The 25,253-nt window shown below is 60.0% G+C and overlaps 1 protein-coding gene across 3 annotated transcripts in view; it reads right to left on the bottom strand.

Moving 5' to 3' along the window:
- The window catches only part of TBC1D22A (TBC1 domain family member 22A), a 361,580-nt gene that overhangs the window by 87,262 nt on the left and 249,065 nt on the right, over nucleotides 1–25,253 (bottom strand). For all 3 annotated transcript variants that reach the window (XM_051839990.2, XM_051839991.2, XM_051839989.2), the window contains one exon: nucleotides 13,537–13,664. In XM_051839990.2, the coding sequence (XP_051695950.1) occupies nucleotides 13,537–13,664 (128 nt within the window). The remainder of the gene's footprint in view (nucleotides 1–13,536; nucleotides 13,665–25,253) is intronic.

Below are 25,253 nucleotides of genomic sequence, written 5' to 3'. Positions count from 1 at the left end.
GGGCTCCCAGCAGGGGGGCTGCGCCTGGGGACCTCAGCCCACACACCAAGCCTCAGCACGGCAGTCGCCTGCACGAGCCCCGGCCTGAGTCTCAGCTCCCTCTGCCATAAAACGGGGACGACACAGCTGCCACTCACAGGGCATCCACGGGGCCGCAGTTCTATGCCAGCGCTCACATCGGCAGGATGGTCCCAGAGCTGCCTCCTGGACGCCGTGCCGTGAGATGCCCTGGCACACGTGCACGCACACGGGGAAGATGCGGGAGTGCCTGGGGCACAGCAGGGCTCGCAAACGCCCGCAGCAGGCGGAGCAGAATCCGCCACTGCGTTTCTTAGCCAGCGGCGCGCCTGCAGGGACATCACAAACACACCCGGCACGCTCTCCGGCTCTCCCCCGCCCCACTGCCACAGTGCCACTCGGCCTTCATATCTCCTCATCCCCAAAGGGCCTGGCCAAGCACCGCTGACCGAGAGAGACGCACTCCATCTCCTTCAAGGCCACTTCTGCAGGCGCCCGAGCGCCCGGTCCCTCCAGAGGCACCACTGCCCACGCAGGGGGGTGGGACGGTCCTCCCACGCTCTGCCCCACGGAGGGACGCACGGCTGGATGCCGAGTGCAGTCAGTGCCGCTGGGAACTGGCCTGTCATCAAGGACACATGCACACCCTCCACCGCAGGCAGGCGAGGACAGCAGCCAGACCCAACCCCCTGGGAGAGCCGAGTGGCCCAGAGCCCCGCGGCACGAGGCCAGGGCTCCCTACCCAGAGCTGGGCCATGCGGGACACACAGAAGGCAGCTGGGTCCCTGGGTGGAGGGTGGACGAAACACTGACAGAGACGTGTCAGTGACCCACATCGAAGAAGAGGCCTGATGGCCGTGCAGGACACAGGAAAGCCCACCAGCAGCCCAGCAGGCCGGGGCTTTGTGCTGTCTGGGGCTTAGATCCAGACACCCCAGGGCCCACAGAGGGCCGCGCAGCAGCTGCACACTGAACCAGAGCGGGACGCTGAGTGAGCGTCTCCACTCAGTGTGCTGGGCTGGGGGGAGGATACCAGCCTTCCCGCGCCCTGGCTGCCCACGACCTTGAACTTGCCTGTGCTCGGCTGACCAGAAGCACCTCCCGAGAGAAGCAGGGCAGCTGCCCACGGCATCAGCAGGGCTGCCCTCAGAGACAGGGTAGAGCCTGCAGCCATCACATGGTAGACACTGGCCAGCAATGCAGCTGTGCGGCCCTGGGGGAGTCTGGGTGGGCCTCAGGCTCCTCCTCTGTACCCCACTGGTCAGGCCCCACATCACCCTAAACAGGCTGCAAGTCCTTCCTCCCCCGCCCCCATCTCCTCAGCACGAGGGCCCCAGGACACGCCGAGGCGCACACACTCCATCCCAGGGGAACGGGCAGCACGGTGGATGGACACACCAAGCAGGAGGGTGCCGGGAGCACGCTCCAACCTCTGCAGCACCGAATGGCTTAGAATTTCCTAACGGACTCGAGTATTCAGAGTGAAGGCAAACTGCTGTAACTACGCGCTCACAGAGCAAGTGATTACTTTAAACAATATCCCGACTGGGCCGGCATTCGGCAGCACGTGAGATGCCTGCAACCCACATGGGAGAGCCCGGGTTCAAGGCCCAGCTCCGCTTCCCATCCAGCGTCCTACTAACACGCACCCTGGAGGCAGCAGACGATGGCCCAAGCACTGTGGTCCCTGCCAGCCACGTGGAGACTGATGGAGTCCCAGAATCCGGGCTTCAGATGGCTCCGTCCTCGCATGGCTGGCCCTTTGGGAATGAACCAGCAGATGGGAGATGCCTGTCTGGCTCACGTTCTCTCTGCCTCTGCCTTCCAAATAAACACAAGGTAAACAACAAAAACATTTCAACCTACCTCCAAATTCAGCCTTCCTGCACGACGGGGGGCCCGGCCGAGAGGCTGCCCCTGGCAAAGGGGCAGAAGGCCACCCCAGGGCAACTCACGGTAGTGGGACCCCAGCAACCCGTGTGGGTAGGGGGTTTCCTTCTCCTCTCTAACCTCTCAAGCTTCTGCAATCAACTCTCACAGTGCAGTAAAGAACAGAGCATTTCCAAAACAAACAGTGGCGGAGACGTGCCGCGAAGCCCACTGACGTCTGCCCTCACCCTGGCCCCAGTGCTCCTGCGGTCCCCATCAAGGGCCTTCGTTCGTCCAGCAGCTCCTGTGTGCTCCGCAATCAAGAGCAGGAGGTCTGCCGAGGAGCCAGCGGGAGAGGACTTGGGAATTTCAATACTCAATCAGCAAAAGGAAGCCGGCGGCCGGCCCAAGACGCTGTCCTCGCACCACACAGCCTGGTCATTAAGGGCACGGGGAGGAGGAGCCCCAGCTGCGTGCGACAGAGCCGCGGGCACCCACAGGGACTCGGGCAGCGCGGGCCTCACCCTCCCAGTCATTAACAAAAGGTCACAGGAAATTGGATGGGAAACTTTGAGAAAACTCCCCGTGCTGGGGGCGCACCAGGCCAAGCTCCCAGGGCAGTTCTTAGGTTAAGTGTGACCTTCTGAATTTCGTCTGCGCACATAAAAATAAAGGTGATTATCAGGCTATGTTAGAGCTCAGCGGAAGAGTCCATCATTCAAGGGCACACATGGACAGCAGGTGGCCCACCCGGGGCTGTGGTGTCCAGGGGCCCTGTGCAGAAGCCTTCAGTGTGTCCCTGGACCCCATGCGGGCTTCCCTGCCCCACACTGCCTCCCCACGACAGCAGCAGCCCCCACCCCTGCACTAGGAGACAGGAGGTGACATCCCCCCACCCCACCGAGCCAGGGTGCCTGCAGGACACAGATGTCAATCAGCGGAAGTGCTACGGGAAGGTACACAAGGGAGGCCCCCAGGCAGGGGTGGGGGTCCCAGGGCTTCACCGTTACTGTGTCTGGTGGTCGCCATTAGGAATCCCGGGGAGACAGACCACCTGCCCTTTGCTCCCAGTGCTCTGCCTGGCAAGGCTGCTGGGACCAGGCACGCCGGCTTGAGCCACGGAGCACGGGGTAATCAATGTGCCGGGCCAGGCCACCCTGCCTGGGGACCATGGCAAGCCCTCGCCCCACCCAGGACTCTCACGGGTCACCCTCACCCAGCATGCCCTTGCCCTTCCAGGGTTCTCTCCTTCCTTCAGGGTGGTAGGGCAGAGCAGCCCGGGCCTTGGGGCAGCCACCAGCGGCACCAGAGCCTGGGCCCAGGCTCTGGAGAGGCCACGACAAGGGATGGAGGGACGCACACCCACAGTCTCTGCTCACAGAGAGCCCTGCGTGGCGCCCGCCTTTACGACCAGTAAAGAAACCTCAGGTCATGGTCAGGTGTCAGCCTGCGACACGGCATCCCACACGGGCGCAGGCTCGAGTCCTGGCTGCTCAGCTTCCTGAGAAGGCCCGAGAAAAGCGGCAGAAGATGGCCCAACTGCCTCCTCGGCTCCACCCACGTGGGAGGCCTGGCAGAAGCTTCGCCTGGCCCAGCCCCAGCCCTAGCTGTTGCAGCCAGCTGGGGGCGAACCAGCAGGCGGAAGATCAATCTCTCTCTCCCTTTCCCTCCAAGTCTTCCAAATAAACAAACAAAACCTTCTTTAAAAAAAGAAACTGCAGGTTTTTCCTCAGACGATGTCATCATCGTTAAATTCAGCTCCACAGCTAGCTAATTAATTAGCAGAATTCTTGTCGACTTGGAGCAGGTACAAAGAAATGTATCCAAACTGGCCACCCACCACTGATTACAACGTGGTCATGCAACACCTTCCAGTGCCCCTTAGAGGGCAGAAAGGCTGGAGAGGTGAGGAGGCCTTGGCTGTCTGGTGCAGACTGACCCCCATGTAGAAGGCCCCACAGGGACCCTGCAGGTGCCCCTCCACCCTGTGCCTGCGCTCTCCCACAAAGTCCAACTGGCCAGAGAGGGGAACCGTCCCGTCCCACCTGCCGTGGTTCACAATCACGCATCAAACCACTTTCCAGGAATCACATGGGGTTTGTGCAATAAATTTACACATGAGAGACCATGGACCCAGCCATTGTGGTGAAGTTGACTAAGCTGTCACCTGCAATGCTGGCATCCCATACGTGCACCCGTTCAAGTCCCCACTGCTCCACTTTCAATCCAGCTCCCTGTTCATGTGCCTGAGAAAGCTGCAGAAGATGGTCAAGTGCTCAGGCCCCCACCCCCCTGTAGGAGACCCAGATGGAGCTGCCAACTCCAGGCTTTGTCCTGGCCCAGCCCCAGTATTGCAGTCATTTGCAGAGTAACTCTGCCTTTCAAATAAATAAAACTTGGAAAAGGAAGTCAGAGACCAACTTTGTATCAATTTCTTGCTCCAAGCACAACCAGGTATTTTACCTGCAAAGCAAGGAGGCCCTGGCTCATGTCAGGACTGTGTGGACTGCACGGTCATTCTTCCCCAGAATGCACCTGGTCTGACCTCTGGGCTCTTGTACTTGGCGGAACATCTGCAGCGAACCAGGCCTGCAGAGGGGACACCTCTCCTCTGCAGTCCCCACGACCTCAGCAGATTCTGGCAAAATCCACCGTCGCTGACTGCTGCAGGGTCTCCTGCCTAAGCCCTGCCCCAGCCAGTGATCTAGGCCTGCTTCCTGTGGGCGGGCAGGCAGGAAGAGCGCACGCCCTCAGAGCCTAATGGCTTATGAAGAAGTGTGTTGTAGGGAGTGCTGCGTCTCAGGTTTATCAGATGAACCCAACCCATCAGCTTCGATGCCACCTGAGTCACGGAATCCAGCCGTGGCACCGGCTGTGGGTCCTCCAGGCCCACTGTCAGCCCCCAGCCAGGCGTGCGAGTGAAACTCTGCAATCACCGAGGAGCGGGAAGACCGGGACCGAGACAACCCCTTGGGAACGCAGCACCGAGGGCTCGAATGCTGGAAGGGAGGGAGGCTGGCAAACAGTGGGAATTCAGCACAGACGCCGAGGACGTGTGGCCAGGGCCAGGCTCTGAGCAAGGAGGACATGTGTCAGTGCCCCCGGATACAGCCGTGTGGCAGACACACCGCCCAGCCCTTGCAGCCCTGCCGTGGATGGCACAGGACAGCCTCAGTGACGGCCTTCACCACCATGCCCCGTCACCGACAGGACTGAGGGAGCGGCCTGGCCTGCCCAGAGCCAGGCTCCTCGCCAGCGCCTGCCCTGGGTGAAATGCGAGGTGAGCAAGGTTTGCAGAACCTCCCTGCACGGCCCCACCTCTCCCACCAGGGCAGCCCAATTCCCGGATGCAGCATGTGCCCAGCTGCCCCCTGCATGCAGCGCAAGCTACCCTCAGCCTCTCCGGAAACCTGCCCTGGGCCTTCAACGTCCTGGGCACGAGGTCCCTGACCGCAGGAGCTGTCCTTGGGTGTGCCCTCCTACAGCGCCTCCTCCCGCATGGCCTCGCTCAGACACGAGGGACCTCCCACATGTCTGTTCCTAGACAGGGAGAGGCGCCCAGTGCTCACTGTTCACATACCGCCAGTATGGCTGTCACCTGCCCCCAGGGGACAGCAGCGGGGCTTACTCAGCCATGCTAATAAAGTCCCAGGTACAAGCACGGGTCTCCCAGAGAGCAGGAGCCCCCCGGAGGTAATGGCAGGAGGGCAGGTGCACACAAGTCACGGACAGGACACCCCAGCCGGCACTCCAGCCACAACTCAACACGGCGCTGTGGTCTTCTGCTGGCACGCTGAGCTCCATGTTCAACACGGTTTCTGGGAAGGTGCCCACCCCCCACCTTAATCTCTGTAAAAAAAAAAAAAAAAAAAAAAAAAAAGCAAAACTCACACACACAATGCTCATGTAAAGCCCCCGTGGGTTCACTGTGCTTACGCAGTGCAGGACCCCAGACCCCAGGACCAAGGTTAAACGACAGGAGCCCCAGCTCGGGGGCCGAACACCCTTACAGCAGCTCCTCCCACAGAGCCGCACCCCTGCTCCCTCTCCCACACAGCCGCACCCCTGCTCCCACCTCTCCCAGAGCCGCACCTCCGCTCCCACCTCTCCCACACAGCCGCACCTCCGCTCCCGCCTCTCCCACACAGCCGCACCTCTGCTCCCACCTCTCCCACACAGCCGCACCTCTACTCCCACAGTCGCACCTCTACTCCCACACAGCCGCACCTCTGCTCCCACCTCTCCCACAGCCGCACCTCTACTCCCGCCTCTCCCACACAGCCACACCTCTGCTCCGACCTCTCCCACACAGCTGCACCTACGCTCCCGCCTCTCCCACACAGCCACACCTCTACTCCTGCCTCTCCCACACAGCCGCACCTCTATTCCTGCCTCTCCCACACAGCCGCACCTCTACTCCCACCTCCCCCACACAGCCGCAACTCTACTCCCACCTCTCAGACAGCCGCACCTCTGCTCCTACCTCGACCGCGCCATGAGAGCTCCAGCCTGGGCCAACTGCCCCGAGATGACCCTCAAGGCTCCTGGCGTCTGCTGCACTCCAGCGCAGGGCTCGAGGCCTCCGCAGACTGAAGGGCTCTGTTCCCGGGGACCCCAGCCACACAGGCTCTTCTCCATCAGGGCCCAGAGAATGGCGTGGACCAGGGAGCCCCCTGCTGAGTTCCCCTCCCTCACCGGAGGAGAGCTCAGTGACTGCTCCTGGCTGGTGTCAGGGCCTCTCACCGGGACGGAGAAACTCTGAGAGCAGGAGACGACTGTGCATTCCTGCTGTCTGGGAACAGCGCCAGACCCAGAGCAGGTGTGGACGGAGCGGCTGAGGGAGACTGACAGCGGCCACCCTGGCTCCAGCCCAGAGCAACTGCGGGAGCTGAATCCCGCTCCCACCACGATCTTAACGCAGCCCGGCCCACGACGCGGGGTGAAACAGAAACACCGGCAGGGCGGGGTGCGGGGCACTAAGGCTCCTCCTCCACTCCAGTTCAAGTTCTCTAAGAACCGAATGCTGCCTGGCAATAAAGCCCAGAATCTACAGCTTTCCTGCTCACAAAACACCAGTGACAGGGGTGGGCTCAGCCCCCGTCTCCTCCGTGCTGGGCACCTCCTGAGGTGAAAAGCCCAGACCAATCCTTGCCCTAGGTGCACACCCCATGGCCACCGGTGGGCGGCAGCTCCAGGTGTCCTCAGGTCCACCACACCGCCCACCACGTCCCCCCAAGTCTGCTCAGAGGGCTGACGTGGAAGCGAGCGGAGCCGATGCCGAGGGGGCCCAGCTGAGCACCTGGTGGCCAAGATGGCAGCACCTGTGTGAGGAGGGCGCGGCACGGCCACGGCAGACCCATTTCAGGGCGGCCGAAGTTCCTAAATAAATCCACGTGCCCCTCTGGACACCACCAGGAAGGAACGCGGTACCGGCTGTAAGCCAGAGGAAGTCGCCTGGCCACGCTCACCTGCAAACCGCGAGGTCACGGAACAGGAAGCCCGGCGCTCTCCCTCCTCCTCTCTCAGTGACGCGCGTCCCCGCCTCGCAGGGGGCAGGCAAGGGGCCTCTCATGCACCGGGCAGCCACAGCCGGGGGCCACGGGGCCCGGAGTGACGCAGACGTCAAATCAAAGGTGACATTCACCAAACTGGAAACAAAACGCCGAGGCCCAGGAGAACAGACTCCGCGGCTGCTGCCTGAGCACCAGCAAATGAGGTCAGGCCTCAGCCAGCGCCCACACGCTCCCCGGGGAGGCAGGCGCCGGACTCTGCGAACACCACGCTCCTCAGGACCGGCTCCCGCGTTTCCTTTCTGAAACGCTGACGTTCTTTCTCATTCCAAGGCCATCCCGGGGGCACACTGGCTTCTGAGTGACAGCCTCGCCTCAGGTGCCGAGCACAGGGCCCCGCCCCACCTCTACCTCCCCGGGCCCTGCGAGAGCGCAGGGATCTCCCGGCACGGCACAGCCCCGCACCCCCTCCTGCAGTCCTGCCTCCCCGTCCCTGTCTCTCCCGGAGGCAGCCCTGCTTCTCCCAGAAGGCACAGCAGCCCAGCTGCCCACACCCACGAGGCCGGCGGGGACCCGAGCACAAGGGAAGGGAAGGTACCCTTCAGATCTGCATCCGTCTGCATTCTGCCCCATCTGCCCAAGGGGCGGGCCCTCCAGCGGACGTCCCTGCACAGGCAAGCCGAGCTCTGGCATGGCTGACGCTCAGGGGGAGGAGGACGAGGAGGAGGAAGAGGAGGAGGAGAGCAGCCAGCTCCCAACAAAAGGCAGCTTCGGTTCCAGGACCCACCCAGTGAGGGATCCTGGGGGCTGTGGGCCCCACAGGAGCCAGTGCCCCACCAGTCCTCCGGAGGTCACGTGCAGATATCCCAGGACTCGGGCTGCTGCAGGAACAGGCCCGGGGGAGCAGGCCCTGGCCTTCAGAAAGCAGAGCACAGCCAGGTTCCCAACCTGCTGGTAGAAGCCACATTTGTGGCTGTTTTCCACAGATAAGCAATGTCAGCAACACCCACTGAGTCCAGACGAGGTGAGGGGAGGGAGGGCCCCTGAGGCCACGCCTCCTGGCTCAGGGGGGCTCTGAATGACTGGTGGGCGCAGCCCCAAGCAGGGCCGTGAAGCCTGCAGGACGCTCCTCTGCCCAGCAGGGCCCCCTGCAAGCCCCCTGTCCATCCTCGAAGGCAGTGCCGGGCACAAGGCGCTGTGAGTGCCTGAGTCTGGGGACACAACACCAACCCGCCACGTGACCTGCCCACGTCAGGGGTCTGTACCGGTGCTCCTGCACCGAACAGGGTACATGCCACAAACCGAACTGCCATGTCCACCCAGATTCACAGGGGGAGGTCCCGACCCGGCTGGGCTGTATTTGGAGACTGAAGGAGTTCACCATGGTCAACAAGGTCACACAGACGGTGCCCTTATCCAGGAGGACTTGTGCTCATCAACGGGAGAGGACACACAGGGAGAAGACAGGAAAGGCCACACGAGGGGCGGCCGTCCACAAGCCCTCGGCGGGACCAGCCCTGGCCACGCCTCCATCTGGCCACGCCTCCATCTTGCCCTCCAGCCTCCTGCAGCTCAGCCGATCCCGCCCACCGCGGAGGCCTCCTGCTCAGCACAAAGCATGGACAGGCGGGGCAGTGGAACTGCGGGACCCCCACGGGCCGAGCGGCCTTCTCGTCACACTGTAGCAGGGCTGCTGCTGCCCGCCCGCCCGCCCGGCCACCGTGGGCACTGAGCTGGGCGCTGGCTGCGTGCGCCAGGACCTCCCTGCTGTTACTGTTTCCCCGCTGGGACTCCTCCGCCGTGTGAGCTGTCTCTTCCCCGTTGTGGAGGTCAGAGTGCACCCACGTCACCACCTCACACTTCACGCAGTCCCTCTCTGGCTACCTGCTGCTCGGTCGCTCCAGCCCTGCCCGCTGGTTCCCTGCAACACACCGGTCACTGAGGGCAACTAGAGCTCCTCTCCCTCTCTGGCCCCACGAGATGCGCCAGGCTTGTCTGGTGCACCTCTACCCAGCCCAACAGTCAGCGGCCCCTCCAGGGAGCCCAGGGTCCGCTTCCTGGAGAAGGGCACTAGACACCAAGCCCCGGGCACTGGGTGCTCTCACCGCTGCTCAGGAGCCATTTCTAGGCCGTCTCGGCTGACGAGGCAAGAAAATGCACACGTGACACTGGCCGGGCACCTGCAGGCATCCAGCCCAGCACGCAGACCGTCCGAGATGAAGAAACCCTCCTGCGTGGAAACTGAGTCCCGGCACCCGCTGTCCCACTCCTCTGGGCCCCCTCCCTCCACTCAGGGGCCTGCTCCAATGTCCCCAAGAGGACATCCCCGACTCCCTGTGGAGCAGCCGCCAGCCACAGCCTCTGAGCCCTGAACGTAGCCGGTGAGCCCCACCTCCACCGCACGACCTCAGCTCTGCCTGCACCAGCGGGGCAGGCTCAGCCACACTCCTGGGTCCCCAGTGCTCTGTCTTCCAGCCCTTCTAATTCCACATTGCCACTCTCGGCCCCTTCCCCGCTCACTGCTTTCTCCTCCAGCCTCTCACTACCCACAGCTGAGCCAGGTTTGCCCCCGGTGCGCTGTTGCACATCTGCTCCCTCTCCCGTACAAGCAAGCACCCTGGGCGCGGACTCCCGGCTGCTTCCCTGTGCGCCCAGCCCGAGCGTGCAGCCGGTGCACAGTGCACTGAACGCCCGTCTCTGGGGGCGGGTCTGACGGAGGGGAGGATGCCACTGCTGACTCGCGACCCACAGAGGCGCTGCCTTTCCTGGGGCGGCTGCTCTGGCCAGACCTTCCTGTTCCACCTCTCATTCTGCGCCCCTATTCCTGATGTTTAAAACAGCGAGTTTAGAAGCGGGCATTTGACTCGGTGGATAAATCACTGCCTGGGGCACCTACATCCCTTGTCAGAGTGAGGCTGCTCTGCTTCCAGTCCAGCTGCCCGCTGATGCACACCCTGGGAGGTGGGAGGTGATGGCTAAGTGCTTGAGTCCCTTCGCCCCTGTGGGAGGCCAGGTGGAATTCTGGGCTCCTTGCTCTGGCTTTGCCCAGCCCTGGCCACTGTGGGCATCTGGGGAGTGAACCAGGGGAATGGAAGGTGGATCTCTCCTTCTCTGTCTGCCTTTCAAATAAAATGAAAATAAACTTTAAAAAACGGTAAATAATAACAAGCTCACTTCCGAATTAACTAAAGAACAAGAAGACAGGTGCCAGTCTACCCCCAGCGCCTCGGTGCAACGCACAGCTCCCTGCTGTGGCTGGCACACCCCGGGCAGACTCTCACCAGCTCTCCCGAGCAGGGCACTGGCGGTCAATGCTGGCTCAGCAAGGCTCCCTGCAGGACACTCCTCCTCCCGGCCGCCACCTAGCCTGAGACAGGACAACCAAGGTCGTCTGAGTGACCCGAGACACTGCAGGAAGCCGAGCTGCAGGAGCTCATGCAAGGACAGCCCACTCTGCCCTTGGACACAACGCTGACCTCACAGACTCTTCCCAGCTGGGGCCCGGCTGAAGCCTCAGCAGCGCCCACCACGGGAGGAAGTGAGAAAGGCTGCCCCGGCGGGCTCACCCACGTGAGGACGAGGCCAGGGGGAGGTGGAGGGGAATCCGAGGTCATGCGCCAGAGGGAGCCCTCCCTGAGCCGCCCGAGCCCCTCCCTGAGCCGCCCGACCCCTCACGAGCACCAGACACTGCATCTTGGAGCGCAGGGGCAAGCCCGGCCCACCACAGGCCATCAAAGAGCAGCGTCCACAGCTGTCCCACCGGGAGCCCCACGGCACGCGTTCCTGTCGCCTCTGCGCCTGCCCTTGTTTACTCCCTGTCAACGAATCCTCCATGTCTACGCACCCAACACGTCAGAGAGCAGCCTGCAGGGCGGGGCGAGGCTGGGGGAGTCAGAGCAAGCGCTGCCTGAGGGATCGGACAGTAATGGACCAGGAGCAGTGAGCTGCAGGCCAACGCAGGAGCGGCCCAGGGGTTCCCCTCATCCCAGGCCCTGGCATCAAGGGTGCGTGTGTCCCAGCCACACTCTGGGGAGCGAGGAGCAAAAGGCCAAGCCGGCGTGCATGCCGCTAAAGCCTAAAGGTGGCAAAGGCTGCAGCTCGCCTGGGCGCCAGGGCTGCAGGGACAGCCCCCGGCACCCCACACCCTGGACCCACCCCTGTGACGGGGCCCCTCTGCGAGCTCCCTCAGTCCCGTCCCACGCCAGTGACCATGCACTGCGGCTCGCCTGGGCGCCAGGGCTGCAGGGACAGCCCCCGACACCCCACACCCTGGACCCACCCCTGTGACGGGGCCCCTCTGCGAGCTCCCTCAGTCCCGTCCCACGCCAGTGACCATGCACTGTGGCTCGCCTGGGCGCCAGGGCTGCAGGGACAGCCCCCAGCACCCCACACCCTGGATCCACCCCTATGACGGGGCCCCTCCGCGAGCTCCCTCAGTCCCGTCCCACGCCAGTGACCATGCGCCTCACCCGCCTCTGCGCTGCTGTCTCACTTGGGCGTGGTCGGGGCAAGCGCTTAGCAACAACCTCTGGCCAAAGCAGGGCCCAGGAGGATTCAAGCCACCTTGCAAGGGGTTAAGGAGTTACAGAAACCTGTAATGGCCCAGCTAATAAACACCCTGGTTTGGGGGAGAGTAATCACCCGATTGCTATCCTATGATTACTGTGTATTTTCATTGCCAAAAGATGCAATACAATTTCATGGTTACTTGGCCCTGTAAAATAGAAATACCCCCAATTTTTAAGATATGAAAAGGTTTATGATCAGGATACTGTCAGTTCAAGAATGAGCCCATGGTATAAATGAGTCAATTCATGACAAAATTTAATTTCAGGAAAATTAACTCAATAAAGATGCCGCAATTGTGCTTAAACTTTTAATGCCTGTTAGGAGTTTTCAGCGAAGTGGTGCAGGACCAGGCACGAGCCAATCCATTTCCTGGCTCCTCAAAATGCGATTGACTTAATACCTAATTTATTCATAATGGGGACAGTATTATGAGGAACTCTGTGTTTAACGAGGGGGCCTGGGCCTTGAACAGCCTAACCAATCACAAAAATGGAGAGCGTTCGCAATTTACGGGGCATTAAGTTTTGTTTCCTGTAATACCACAGAGAGCAGACCAACAGCACCAGGCCGGCAGCCACCTCAACCAAACAGCCCCAGGTGAGGCTCCACGCGCCAGCCGGCGCCGGGGCCACGAACCCTGTGGCTGCCACGCTCCTAGGAGAGCAAATCCCAAGTGGGGGCTGTGGTGAAGGTCATGAGACGGCAAAAGTGAAAGCAGTCAAGACACGGGTCCTCGGGGCCCGCGGACCCGCCCTGCACTGTGGCCGCAGTCCCTGGCACCAGTGTCACTCCAGGTGAGTCACAGGAAAACAAGCTCCGAACAGGAGGCCTGGAGGCAGAGGGCCCAACAACCCAGATCAGAGAGACCCCCACCCTCTCTGGCTGCCCACACCCCCTCCCCGCTCCCACCGTGTCCACGCACACGGAAGGCTCTGACGTTGAGCCTGACCCCTGGGGCTCACGCTACCTGACAGGAAAGCCCGATGCCCGGGCCCCGTTTTCCAGACACCCCCACCCTTCCCCAATCCCCGAGGCAGCTGCCCCCTCCCAGGCCTTAGCAGGCAGCCCCGCACGCTGTGCTCTAGGCAGGAAAAGCCGGCTGGGAGGAGTCGGGATGCAAACTAGCCGCCCCTTCCGGCTTCGGTGCTCAGAGACTCGGTTCCTAATCCCCCATAATGGAGCCTGCTATTTGCAACTGATGATGAAACGCTGGCACCTAAACCCCCACAGCCTGGGCTCGGCTTCAGCAAACATCTGAACAAAATGAAAAGGTGCTAGAATAAGCACGGGGACACTCGAGGGAACAAAGGTGGCTGGTTCCAGAAAACTCAATCTCCTAAAGAAATGAATTTCATCAAAATTGGTGGAGAGTGGAAACTCTCATGTTGCACTGCGTCTGCCCGTGGTTTTTTAAATCTTCATTGCGCTGTAAGTAACTCAGAGCACAAGTGCGGGCCCTGGCAGAAGCAGCTCGAACCCACAGCGGAGCTACACGGACCGCCGCGAGCCGCCGCCAGCTGCACACTCAGAGTGGAGCGGAGACGCCGCCCTGAGGCGCCCGGGCGCTCACCTGGTAGGTGTCCCACAGCCGGATGGTGCAGCGAAGAGGCACTTCCCTCATAAGCAGGTTGTTCATCCAGCGGAAGGCAAACTGCAGGTATCTCACTTCGTGCTGGTCCAGGTGCTGGTGGACTTGCTCTGCGGGACACAAACACAGGCCCCAGGCTGTCAGGGGAGCCCTCGGGGGAGCCCCAGCGTCCAGGCGTGCTGCTCCCTGAGGCCCTGGGCCTGCCTCACAGCCCACATTCCAACAGCCAGGGCAGCCCACGTGGCATCCCCAAGGGACAAACAGCTCGATTAAGGAGAAACTCGGCAGCTCACTCTCCTTGGTGGACCGCCACCGATGACAATGCAGGAACGACGGCAAAGACACAGCTCCCACACCTCCCCAGCCCGAAACCTGCGAGGATGAGCACATGCCAACCGGGGGTCTGAGAGACTCCAGGGTATGTGGGGAGCTCAGGTGAGCGCCCCCAGGAGTGACACTCCCCCGACAGCCCCTGAGCACGGGTTGGGGCGCCCTGAAGACAGCTGGGCCCTGGCAAGAGCCAGGCTGCACGAAGCATCATTGCCTGAGCGCAAGCTTGCAGCAAACAGCGTCCTGCCTTCCCACCCAAGTCAAGGGCCACACCCAAGGCCCCTGCACCCCTGCAGAAAAGGGGCCGGGGTGCTCGGAGAGCCTGCGAGGCCTTGAGCTCCCGCGAGGATCATTCCGGGAATGATGCGCCTGCTTCTGCGTGCTGCCCCAGCGGCTGCACTGGGAAGAGCTGGTAAGAACCGGTCCCTTCTACACAAACTGGAGGCCAGGGTGGGACTTTGTGTCCATCCGAGCCCGGCACATATCTCAGAAACAGGGCTTTCCCAGCCCGGAGGCCCAGAGGTGGAGGAGGAGGAGTGGGCTGGGGAGGCCCCCGTCCTGTGATCCTCCTGCTTCGTTTAGGAGCCGCCAGGGCCACCAAGGCCAGGAAGTACTCTTGCCCGCGGAAGAGGAGGCCTTGCTGGGATGGCCCCAGGAAAGCAGAGGCAGCGTCCTGTGTCTCTGCAGCGTCTCTGCTCACTGATACTCCTCCCTCTCTGAGCCACGGCGTCCTCGGCTGCCCAGACAAGTGTGGGACAGGACACCCGGGGCCAGCTGATGGGGGCACAGCTTAAGGGGATGCTGGCTAATGCTGTATAATGGACAGGGTAATACAAGACCAAGGCAAAGAAGATGGGCTGGTGACATCGGGGCGCTGGCGGAGGAGCCCCTCAGGAACCCAGGAGTGGGGTGCCAGGGAGCCTGCGGAGGCCTCAGGCCATTGGTGAGAGAACAGCCAGGGACCAGCAAAAAGAACAGGAGGAAATATGTCACAGACCCTCCACTGGGCTGCTGCTAAAACTCCACCCAGGGCCAGGAACGCAAAGCCACCAACTGTTGGAAACTGCTACCTAGAACTTGCCTGGCCCCAAACACCCAGCAGGGCTGCTGCCCACTCCCCAGTGACTACAGACTTACAATATCATTATCATACTCCCAACGCGCACCTGACCTTACAAAGCCAGAAACGGGCAGTCACTGAATTCCTGGAAATGCCCACCCCCCCAGAAAGCTGAGCCCTGGGCCTCCAGGTCAGAGAGAGGCCGGGGCCTGAACCTCACAGGCTGCGCTCCCTGTGGAGCCCGCACGCCTGCCCAAGTGTGGTCCCTGCTCAGCTAATCCTCTGCTACCTTCAGCTACGCCTCATCCTCAAAGTCTTTCATGTGTTGGAGACCAGAATCAGGCCCCCTGCCCCTCCCCACCCCCACAGCTGGACACCCCACTGGAGAGCCCTGAGGAGGATGCCTGGTGCAGGCAGCGAGTGGGACCCCAGAGCCCCACACACCTGTGCCGGGTGCTGCCTCGCAGGGCTCGGCCGGGGAGAGGAGTGGGCCCGAGCTGCCTGTGTTAGGCTCAGGGACGGGGAGCTTACAAGGGGCTGCTCCAGCGGGACGCTCGGCCCCTAGACAGGGAGTTCTTTTTGATTTCAGCCTAGAAGATCCGACACACACCGTGCAAACGTGACTGGCAGACTTCCACCCTCCTGCACCAACCCTTAACGGAATTCTGTGAAAGAAGGACTCCTCACCTGAATTACGCGCAGCTTCAGAGCTGCGAGACGGAAAGCTCCACTGGCCCCGAGGTGGCTCCCCGACCCAAGCCTGCCCTGTCCCACCGCACAAGGACAGAGGCCGCCACGGCTGGTGCGCTGGCCAAGGCCCATCCCCGTGAAACTCAAATCTGAGGAACGTGGAAACCAGCAGTTCACAGAGCGGCTACACTGGCCGAACAAGCAGAGCAGGAGTCCGCTCTCAGGAACACGCAGCTGGCTGTTCGGGCAAGAGCAGGCCTCAAGACAGCACCAGCTCTGGGGAGAAAATCTGCCAGGAAACAGCGTGCCCGGGGCAGGGAGGCCGAGCCAGGCAGCCTCCCCAGGCAGCGTGAGGGCCACTCCCACAGCAGGCGCCTGGCTCCACTCAGGGGCTCCACGTGACACCCTGGCTGGAGTGCAGCTCTTGCTCAGAGGTGGGCTCTGGCCATGAAAGCCACAAGTGCCGGCCACCGACCCTGTCTGGCCACCCCTTGTTTACCAATGATCCCGCCCAAGACCCTACAGCACCAAGGCAGCGGTGGGACAGCCCCATTTCGTAGCAGGTGCGAGTCTTACCAATGCAGGTTCAACGGGGCTTCTGTTCACCTGCAGCCCTAGTGGCCAGGCGCTGGCACAGGCCCGGTCTGCAGGGTGGGGGCAGGAACCCAGCACCCAGAGAAGCACCTGGTGTGTGACCGGTGCTGAGGGACACTGTTAAACAGGCAGCAAACGTGGGAGACAGGGCTGGGGCAAAGCAGGCAGATGGAGCCTGGCAGGGAGTCACCGGGGCGGGACAGCCACAGCCTCCCCTGCCCCGGCTGTTCTGCCAGCGGCACCAGCGGGTGAGCGTGGAGAAGGCCCTCATCTTGCGAAGTGGGCAGGCAGACAGCTCTAACGTGAGCCTGGGGGCAGGCGCCACCTTTCAAAAGCAAACAGCAAGACACTGATTTGAGAAATCAAGCGCGTATTTGTGGAACATGTGTCACTGAAGTAACCTAGAGGAACAAAGGGAAAATTATCAATTTTCACCCTACCTGTAGAGACTAAGAGGCAGCAGGGCACAGAGAGGGGCCCGGTCCCACCTGACGCTGACTTGGCAAGAAAGGACCCACCCCACCGCGGCGGGGTGAGCGCCCTGCACCGAGCTTCCCGGGCAGCCCCCGGAGGGCCGCCCACCTGGCCCTGACCCTAGGAGACGTAAGCGATCCCAAGGTGCACCGAGGCAGCAGTACTCAAGACAGGGCCCAGGAGCATCCCCCGTGTCCCTGAAATGACTCAAATGCCACAGCAACACGAGGCCCACCTTTGGGTCTCTGGGGACCAGCATGTGGGCACGGCTGCCCCGTCTGTCAGAACAAAGCCCGGTGCTGCTGTGAGCGCCCTCGGCCACAGGAAGGGGGAGACGCGTGAGAAAACTGCACGGCAGCAGCCCAGGGCACAGGCCAGCTGCATCCAGACGGAAGGCGTCTCGCCACGCTCTGGAACCCTCCCAGCCCAGGCCACCTGCTGCCCTGGGGTCTACCACCTGTAGCAGACACAGGAAACAGGAAACGGCAGACAGCCTCCACACTGTCTGCTCGGCAGAATCGCCCACACCCGTGTCCTCAGGAATCTGGCCTTCTCTCCTGCCTGAACAGAACTCTGAGCTAAAGGAGCTAACAAGACAAAATCCATGTCCACATGGTGGCGACGGCAGTCCCGGGCGTGAGGCCCCTCGCGGGAGTGCTCCGCAGAGCGGCCCAGGCCAAACGGGCTCTCGAGGGCCGAGGGAACGTCCACCCCGGAACAGACGGAGGCGCCGCGCTCGCGCGGCGGCTGTGGCTTCTCTGGAGGCAGTACTGAGGACTGATGCGGAGCCGCCCCAGCTCCCCACCTCCACCTGATGTGCGTAATGAGCTTCTGGCAAGGCTGCCTCCCGCTTGGAACACGGTGACAAATGGACTGCTAAACTCTGGGCATTACTTCCAATTTATATGCATCAGAGCTGCAAACGTATATGCTGAAAAGATCCATTTTTCCTGGTTTACAAGTAATGGTGAGCAGATGCTCTTTCACCGATAAAGGTAATTTGGTTAGCAATAATTCTGAATCTGAAATTTCCATTTCACTGGAAATAAGAGTGTACATATAATGAATAAAAGGCAGTTGTAATTATTGTCATCTTTCAGGCCACAACACTTTCTTCACACACGCCGCACGTGGCAGGGCAGGGCATTGTCACCAAGTCCCCGGGAAGCAGGGGAGGCAACCACAACACGTCAGCCACTTTTCTCAGCACTTTACACCGCGGAGCCACAGACCGAAAATTCCGCTGAAACATCTTGTCTTCTTGATTAAAAATAAAAATAAATTATGCAAACACACTGTGTCCCTGGATTTATGCTAAAATGGAAAAAACATGTATCCCATTGACTTGGCATAAAAACACACTGTTTATGCAAGCCCAGACACTCCTTGGATTTATTTGCCCAGAAAGGAGGCAGAATTGCCCACACTCAGATACCTGACAAAGAGAACCTCGCTCGAGGCAGGGAGCGGACGCGAACACATCCACTTTGGCTGGCGGAGGGATGAATAGGCTTTGATTTGGAGGGAAGATCTCAATTCTCTCATCAGAGAAAGAAAGGAGAGAAACAAGAGCCGCTGACGGTGAACACGGAAGCCTCAGCTCAGCCCTCCTATGTGCAGGGTGGGCTTACGCTCATGGGAAACAGCCAGGGAAAGTCAGGTTCCCAGAGGAGGCAGGCCCAGCCGCCCGGCCAGCAGAGGGCCAAGGAAGGCCCCCAGTCGAGACCAGACCAAGAAGTAGGGAGGGGCCAAGGGACCCCCCCAGTCGAGACCAGACCAAGAAGTAGGGAGGGGCCAAGGGACCCCCCCAGTCGAGACCAGACCAAGAAGTAAGGAGGGGCCAAGGGACCCCCCTAGTCGAGACCAGACCAAGAAGTAGGGAGGGGCCAAGGGACCCCCCCCCAGTCGAGACCAGACCAAGAAGTAGGGAGGGGCCAAGGGACCCCCCCAGTCGAGACCAGACCAAGAAGTAGGGAGGGGCCAAGGGACCCCCCCCAGTCGAGACCAGACCAAGAAGTAGGGAGGGGCCAAGGGACCCCCCCCAGTCAAGACCAGACCAAGAAGTAGGGAGGGGCCAAGGGACCCCCCCAGTCGAGACCAGACCAAGAGTAGGGAGGGGCCAAGGGACCCCCCCAGTCGAGACCAGACCAAGAGTAGGGAGGAGCCAAGGGACCCCCCCAGTCGAGACCAGACCAAGAAGTAGGGAGGGGCCAAGGGACCCCCCCCCAGTCGAGACCAGACCAAGAAGTAGGGAGGGGCCAAGGGACCCCCCCCAGTCGAGACCAGACCAAGAAGTAGGGAGGGGCCAAGGGACCCCCCCTGTCGAGACCAGACCAAGAAGTAGGGAGGGAGCACCGTGGGGCTGCGTGGAAATCACTCCAGAGCGCCGACTGCAGGCAGGCCTCTTCTGGGCCATCTCTGTGAGGCCCCATGGGCGCACGCAGCTCTCCAAGGCCTCCGACCTGGGGGGGGGAGGGGGACCTGCAGATTCTCCTAAGGACACTCAAACAAAAAGACAGAGGGGCCAGAGGCCACAAGGGCCCAACCAGAGATGATTTCGCAGAACATGGAGGTAAAGAAACCCCGGCCAAGGCCACGCCAGACAGGCACGGGCAGACAGGTGCCTGGGCGATGGGCCAGGGGCCGCAGAGCCAAGACCGGCAATCTACACTGCCCGCGGGGCGGGCCTGGGATGTTCCAGCCAGGCTAGCGGCAACCGGGCGACACCCAGAGAGGGCAGGTGGAGGGAAGGCACTGGTGAGGGCCTGGCTCAGGGACCCTGACGGGCGGGCAGCTCTCGTGTCAAGGCCGGTGCCCTGCACCACTGCTGCATTTTAATACTGCCCACCCAACACCTTCTGCAGAAAACACTTTTCTCCTCGGAAACACAAAGGAAATCAGTGTTAGCACCGTCTCAGGAACGTGCTGGTGACCTAAACAGAGAGCCGTCCACCCCACAACCCCACTCCTAGGCCAACAGCCCAGAACGCCCGCTCAGCCCACACGAAGACTGAGAGACTGGACCGGCAGGGCCTCCTCGGGGAGGCGGAGGCCTCCCACCCTGCCCTGGAGCCATGAGGTGGGAGCAGATGCAGGATCGCAGCTTTGGGGGTGTCTGCAACCCGAGGGTGCACCTCTCCCGCGGCTGCCACACCCCAGATGTGCACAGAACTCGGCTGGCCTGCCTCTGGCCCCGTGAGGGAGATGACATCCTGCCGCTGTCCTTACACCGCAGAGACAACTCCTGGTGGGGCCCAAATCACTCCAGGATGGGGACAGTCACCAGAAAGACCAGCAGAGCCAGACCCCCACCAGCACCCATGGTTCAGTCACCACCCTTACCGAAAGAAACCCCAAGGGGAACTCCGGCCACCGAGCACGGAAGACTTGCTAGAGCCCACACGGGCAACCAAGTCCCTGAGACCCCCCTGCTTGTCCCCGCATCTCCTTGCGTGGCTGGCGCCCTGGCCTTCAGTACAGTAAAACCGTCAGCTCGAGGACGATGCTTTCTTTGAGCTGTCAGTCACTGCTGAAACTGCAGCCGGTCAGCTGGAAATGCAGGCGGCCTGGGGACCCCGCGTGCCTGGCGTCGGAGGCCAGGGCGGCCCTGCGGGAGCCAAAGCCGGCAGTTACGGAGTCTGGCACCAAGGCCGGTTGGGCAGTGAGAGCACCATACTGGGGAACGCCTGGTTAGGGAAGACACAGAACGGACCCCTCCCTTCCACAGCCCCAGGGGCTACGGTCCAGATGGCCGTGAGAGCAGAGGCCACGCTGCAACCTGCCTCCAGGACAATCTTTCCAAGACAAAGTCTCCCACCAGCATGGCCGGCCCTCTTCTTGCACAGCAGACACACGACACGGAGAGGGCTGCTCAGACCCGGAAGGCACAGAGGCAGGGACGGAGACACGCCCGGCAGGGCACACGCCAGGTCACGTCCGGGCTCTGGGGGACGGAGACACGCCCGGCAGGGCACCCGCCAGGTCACGTCCGGGCTCTGGGGGACGGAGACACGCCCGGCAGGGCACACGCCAGGTCACGTCCAGGCTCTGGGGGACGGAGACACGCCCGGCAGGGCACGCGCCAGGTCACGTCCGGGCTCTGGGGGACGGAGACACGCCCGGCAGGGCACGTGCCAGGTCACGTCCGGGCTCTGGGGGACGGAGACACGCCCGGCAGGGCACGCGCCAGGTCACGTCCGGGCTCTGGGGGACGGAGACACGGCCGCTTGCTGGGGGACCTCGATAAACATGAGCGCAGAGAGAATGAAGCCTCCTGGCAGGTTGTAAAGAAACAGTGCTTATCTGACGCCACAACACACAATCTTTCCATCTCTAGAGAGGTATTAGGTGTATTTTTTGACAGTAACATAATCTAAAATACAAGTTCTTCCAGAGCCACATGGAATGGGAGCAACGAGGCAGTGCATCAGCCTCACTCCACAGACGTGCTCCTGAGCACGCCACAAACCCACAAACAGGCCCGTTTTCGAATGAGGAAGCAACTCTGGCGTATTCTGGTAAGGACACAGTGGTGGCTTCCCTGACAAGAACAGCCCCTGGCAGGGACACCCGCAGGCCCACGGCTGCCCAGAGCAGAGACGGGGTGGAGTGGACCTCGTGTAGCTGGACACCGCTGGAAGGCGGCGCGGCTCTCGGCTCTCCTAGAAGGGCCCAGTCTGAAGGAGCAGGCTGTCTGACAAAGTCCAACTTACTTGTCCAAATCTTCATGGTGTCAAGGTCACTGCAGGAGATCTGTGTGCCTAATTCAAGGTCACAGAGCTTTCCCACGTTACCTCAGAGAGGCTTCCTGCTTCAGGGTTAACTTCTGGGCCTCTGATGTCTTTTGAGGTCATCCTTTAATATGGTTGACATAAGAACATCATTTGCTTCATTTGGGAAAATACAAACATCTACAACAGCGCTTTAAAAAGTTTTCTTGGAAAATGCAATTAAAAGGCAAATGTGGGGTGGGCGCTGCCACGCAGCAGGCTGAGCTGCCCTGGGGAAGCCCGCGCCCAGGTCAGAGCGGTGGCTGGAATCCCGCCTGCCCAGCTTTTGCAACCCGGCTTCCTGCTAACACTCCTGAGAGGCCGCTAGGACGGCTCGTGAGCTTGGGCACCTCCACCACGTGGAGACCCCGACGGAGCACTCGGCTCCTGGCTTCAGCCTGGCTCAGCCCTGGCTGTGGGAGGCCTCCGGGAAGTGAACCAGCAGACGAAGCTCTCTTTCTTCTCTGCCCTCTCCTCTCACTACGTCACTCTGCCTTCCACATAAATGAAAGATATTCAGTGTACACAACGTTTGAAGTCCACGTATACAAGGGGTCTTCACAGAGCTCCTGGAACATATATTATGAAAAAACAAATGACGGATTTGAAGAATTTTTGTAGCAACATTTTTCACTCATTTTCTGTGAGCTGTCTGAAGCACCCTCGAATGGTGCACACCTCTGCCAGCGGATCTCCCGCTGCTGCGGAGAGCAGCTGTCCACGCACGTGGCTCCGTTTCTGAACCTCCGTTCCCCTGCGCTGCCGAACGCCTGTCCCTGCGTCTTGATTGCGGCAGTTTATGATTCTCGAAACCAGGCAGTCAGTCCCCCACCTTCGCTTGTTTTCAGAGCTGTTTTAGCTACTGCGAGGGCTTTGCACCAGTATTTCCGTATACATTTATACACTGGCTCGTCTGTTTCCACAGAAAAGCATGCTGGGACCTTGGCTGGGACTGAGTTGTGCGCAGGGTCCGTGAGGGCAGCACTGACACTCAACACCCTTGGCCTTCTGAGGTGCAGGCGTGAGGTCATCATCTTCAATTTTTCGCAGCTCTGGTTTGTAGTTTTCAGCGTACAGCCTATGACATCTTCTGTGGTGTTTTCCCTAAATACTTCACATTTTTATGCTATTACAACTGGAACTGTTCATTTAATTTCAATTCCTCATTGCTGGCATATAGGAAAATTACTCTTTGAACTTAGGTTTTGCATCTTGAAATGCTGCTGAATCCTTAGTCCTTTCTGTAGGTTCCATCAGATTTCAGGAAGACGATCGCGTCACCTGTAAGACAAGGCACACCCTGCTGTGCGGGCAGCCTGCCTCGTGTGAGGAACCGTGGGTGCATCCTGACTCACCCGCTCCTGCCTCGCTGCCCTGGCTAGCAGCTCCAGGACGTGGGGGCAGCACTGGTGACAAGAAGGAACACGGTGCCTGCTCCTTCCGTGAGAGAAGCTCCGGCTCTGAGCCGTTCCGACGTCAGCGACAGGTCCACGGTTGCCCCGGGCAAGCCAAGGAAGTTCCCTCCTGTCCCTGGTTTATGGGGAGTTTTTACTGGAACTGACGTCGGATTTTGTCAAATGATTTTTCTGCACATAAGACGACTTTTATGAGTTTGTTCCTCTTAAATGTTAGTAAAAGTGAATTACACTGATTGACTTTTGAACAGTGAAATCAACTTTGCGCTCTGAGATAAAGCAGGTCACTGATTCGCGCCTCGTTCTACACAGGGCCGGATCTGAGTTGCTGAGATTCTGTTCGGGATCTCGTGATCTGCTCACGAAGGATGCTGGTCTTCAGTTCTCCCTTCCGCGACACCCTGTGGTTTGGGTGTCAGAGAGGTTCTCACCCTTACAGAGTGCACTGGGACATACTTCTTGTTCCAGGCTTTTAGAGATTAGTTCCCGCAGAACTGACGTCTTTGTTAAATTTCTGACAGAAAGCACCACTACACCTTGGGCTGCCCTTACAGAACGGCCACAGTCTCACTGCTTCCAGAGAGGAGTAACACGAGGCCAGGTGTCCAGGAGAGCAGCTAACACGCCACTTTGCGACACCCACAGCCCGCAGCCCGCAGCCCGCAGCCCACAGCCCACAGCCCACAGCCCACACCCCACATCCGACACCCCACAGCCCACAGCCCACAGCCCACAGCCCACAGCAGGTGCTGGCTTAACCTCGGCTCCGCCTCCGACCCCAGCTCCCTGCAGAAGCACGACCTGGGAGGTGGCCGATGACGACTCCAGTACGTGGGTCCCTGCCACCCTATGGGAGAGCCAGGTGGAGCTCTGGGCTCCTGGCGTCTGCCTGGCAGAAAAAGGCAGAGCTCTCCCTCTTTCCCCGTCTCAAATTCTCTCCTGGCGTCTGCCTGGCAGAAGAAGGAAGACCGCTCTCTCCCTCTTTCCCCTTCTCAAATTCTCTTTCTGCCTTTCAAATAAATAAAACATCAAAAAAAAAATAAGAATATTCAGAGCACTTTTTTTCTTTAGTGATCTCTGGTTGCGTCTCTGGAAAACGTAAGTATACTTGCTTCATGAAATTGTCAAATTTACCGGCATATGGCGCTATGGCACAGAAGGCTGGGTCTCCACCTGCAGTGCCGGCATCCCATATGGGTGCTTGTTCAAGTCCCAGCTGCTCCACTTCCCATCCAGCTCTCTGCTGAGGCACCTGGGAAGGCTGCAGAAGATGGCCCGAGTGCTTGGGCCCCAGCAACTGCATTAGAGACCAGGAAGAGCTCCTGGCTCCTGGCTTCAGCCTGGCCCAGCACCCAGTGTTGTGGTCATGTGGAGGGAGAACCAGCAGATGGAAGCTCTCTCTCCTTCTCTATTTCTGCCTTTCAAATAAATAAATAAATCTTCTAAAATTTTTTAAAGAAACAAATTTACTGGCATAAAGTTGTCAATGAAAGCCATCATCACCCTCCTGGTATCTGTAGGATCTGTAGCAATGTCAACTCTCTCAGACCTGGCATTGGCCATCTGTATCTTCTCCCTTTTTTTCCTGATATTCATGTTACTGACTTCTCTTAAACAAGCTTCTGACTTCATTTTTCTGTCCTGACTTGTTAAGGCAGAAGCTGAGCTCACTGACTGGACACCACCGGGTTTTCCAGATGTTGACACTCAGCACTGTGAGTCCCCCTCCAGGAACTGCTTTACTTACACTCCACAAACTTTAACATGTTGTCTTTGCTGTCATTCCCTTCAACATACTTACTCATTTCCCTCCTGATTTCTTCTGTTACCATGGGTGATTTAAAGGTGCGCTAAGTCAGAAATACTGGGGGATATCTATCTCAGGTATCTTGCTATGGATTCCAACTTTAATTGCTCTGTGCTCAGAGAACACACCACATATTTCTGGAATTCTTTAAGATTTACAGAAACGTTTTATAACTCAGAAATGGTCTATCTTCATAAATGTTCTGTGTGCAATTAAAATCATGTGCATGCCTGGAATTCCCCACAAAAGTCAATTAAGCCAGGTTGGGTGATGGCAGTTGTTCAAGTTTCCTACATAATTCTTGGTGTTCCGTCCCCTAGTCACTTACTGGTGTGATTCCTGGTGTTCCGTCCCCTCGTTCTGTCACTTACTGGTGTGATTCCTGGTATTCTGTGTCCTCACTCTGTCACTTACTGGTGTGATTCCTGGTGTTCCGTGTCCTCGCTCTGTTACTTACTGGTGTGATTCCTGGTGTTCTGTCCCCTCTGTCACCTACTGGTGTGATTCCTGGTGTTCCGTGTCCTCGCTCTGTTACTTACTGGTGTGATTCCTGGTGTTCC

Source organism: Oryctolagus cuniculus, chromosome 11 (genome assembly GCF_964237555.1).
Source record: "Oryctolagus cuniculus chromosome 11, mOryCun1.1, whole genome shotgun sequence".
NCBI classification, from domain to species: Eukaryota; Metazoa; Chordata; class Mammalia; order Lagomorpha; family Leporidae; genus Oryctolagus; species Oryctolagus cuniculus.
This window is presented reverse-complemented; position numbering and strand designations above follow the sequence as displayed.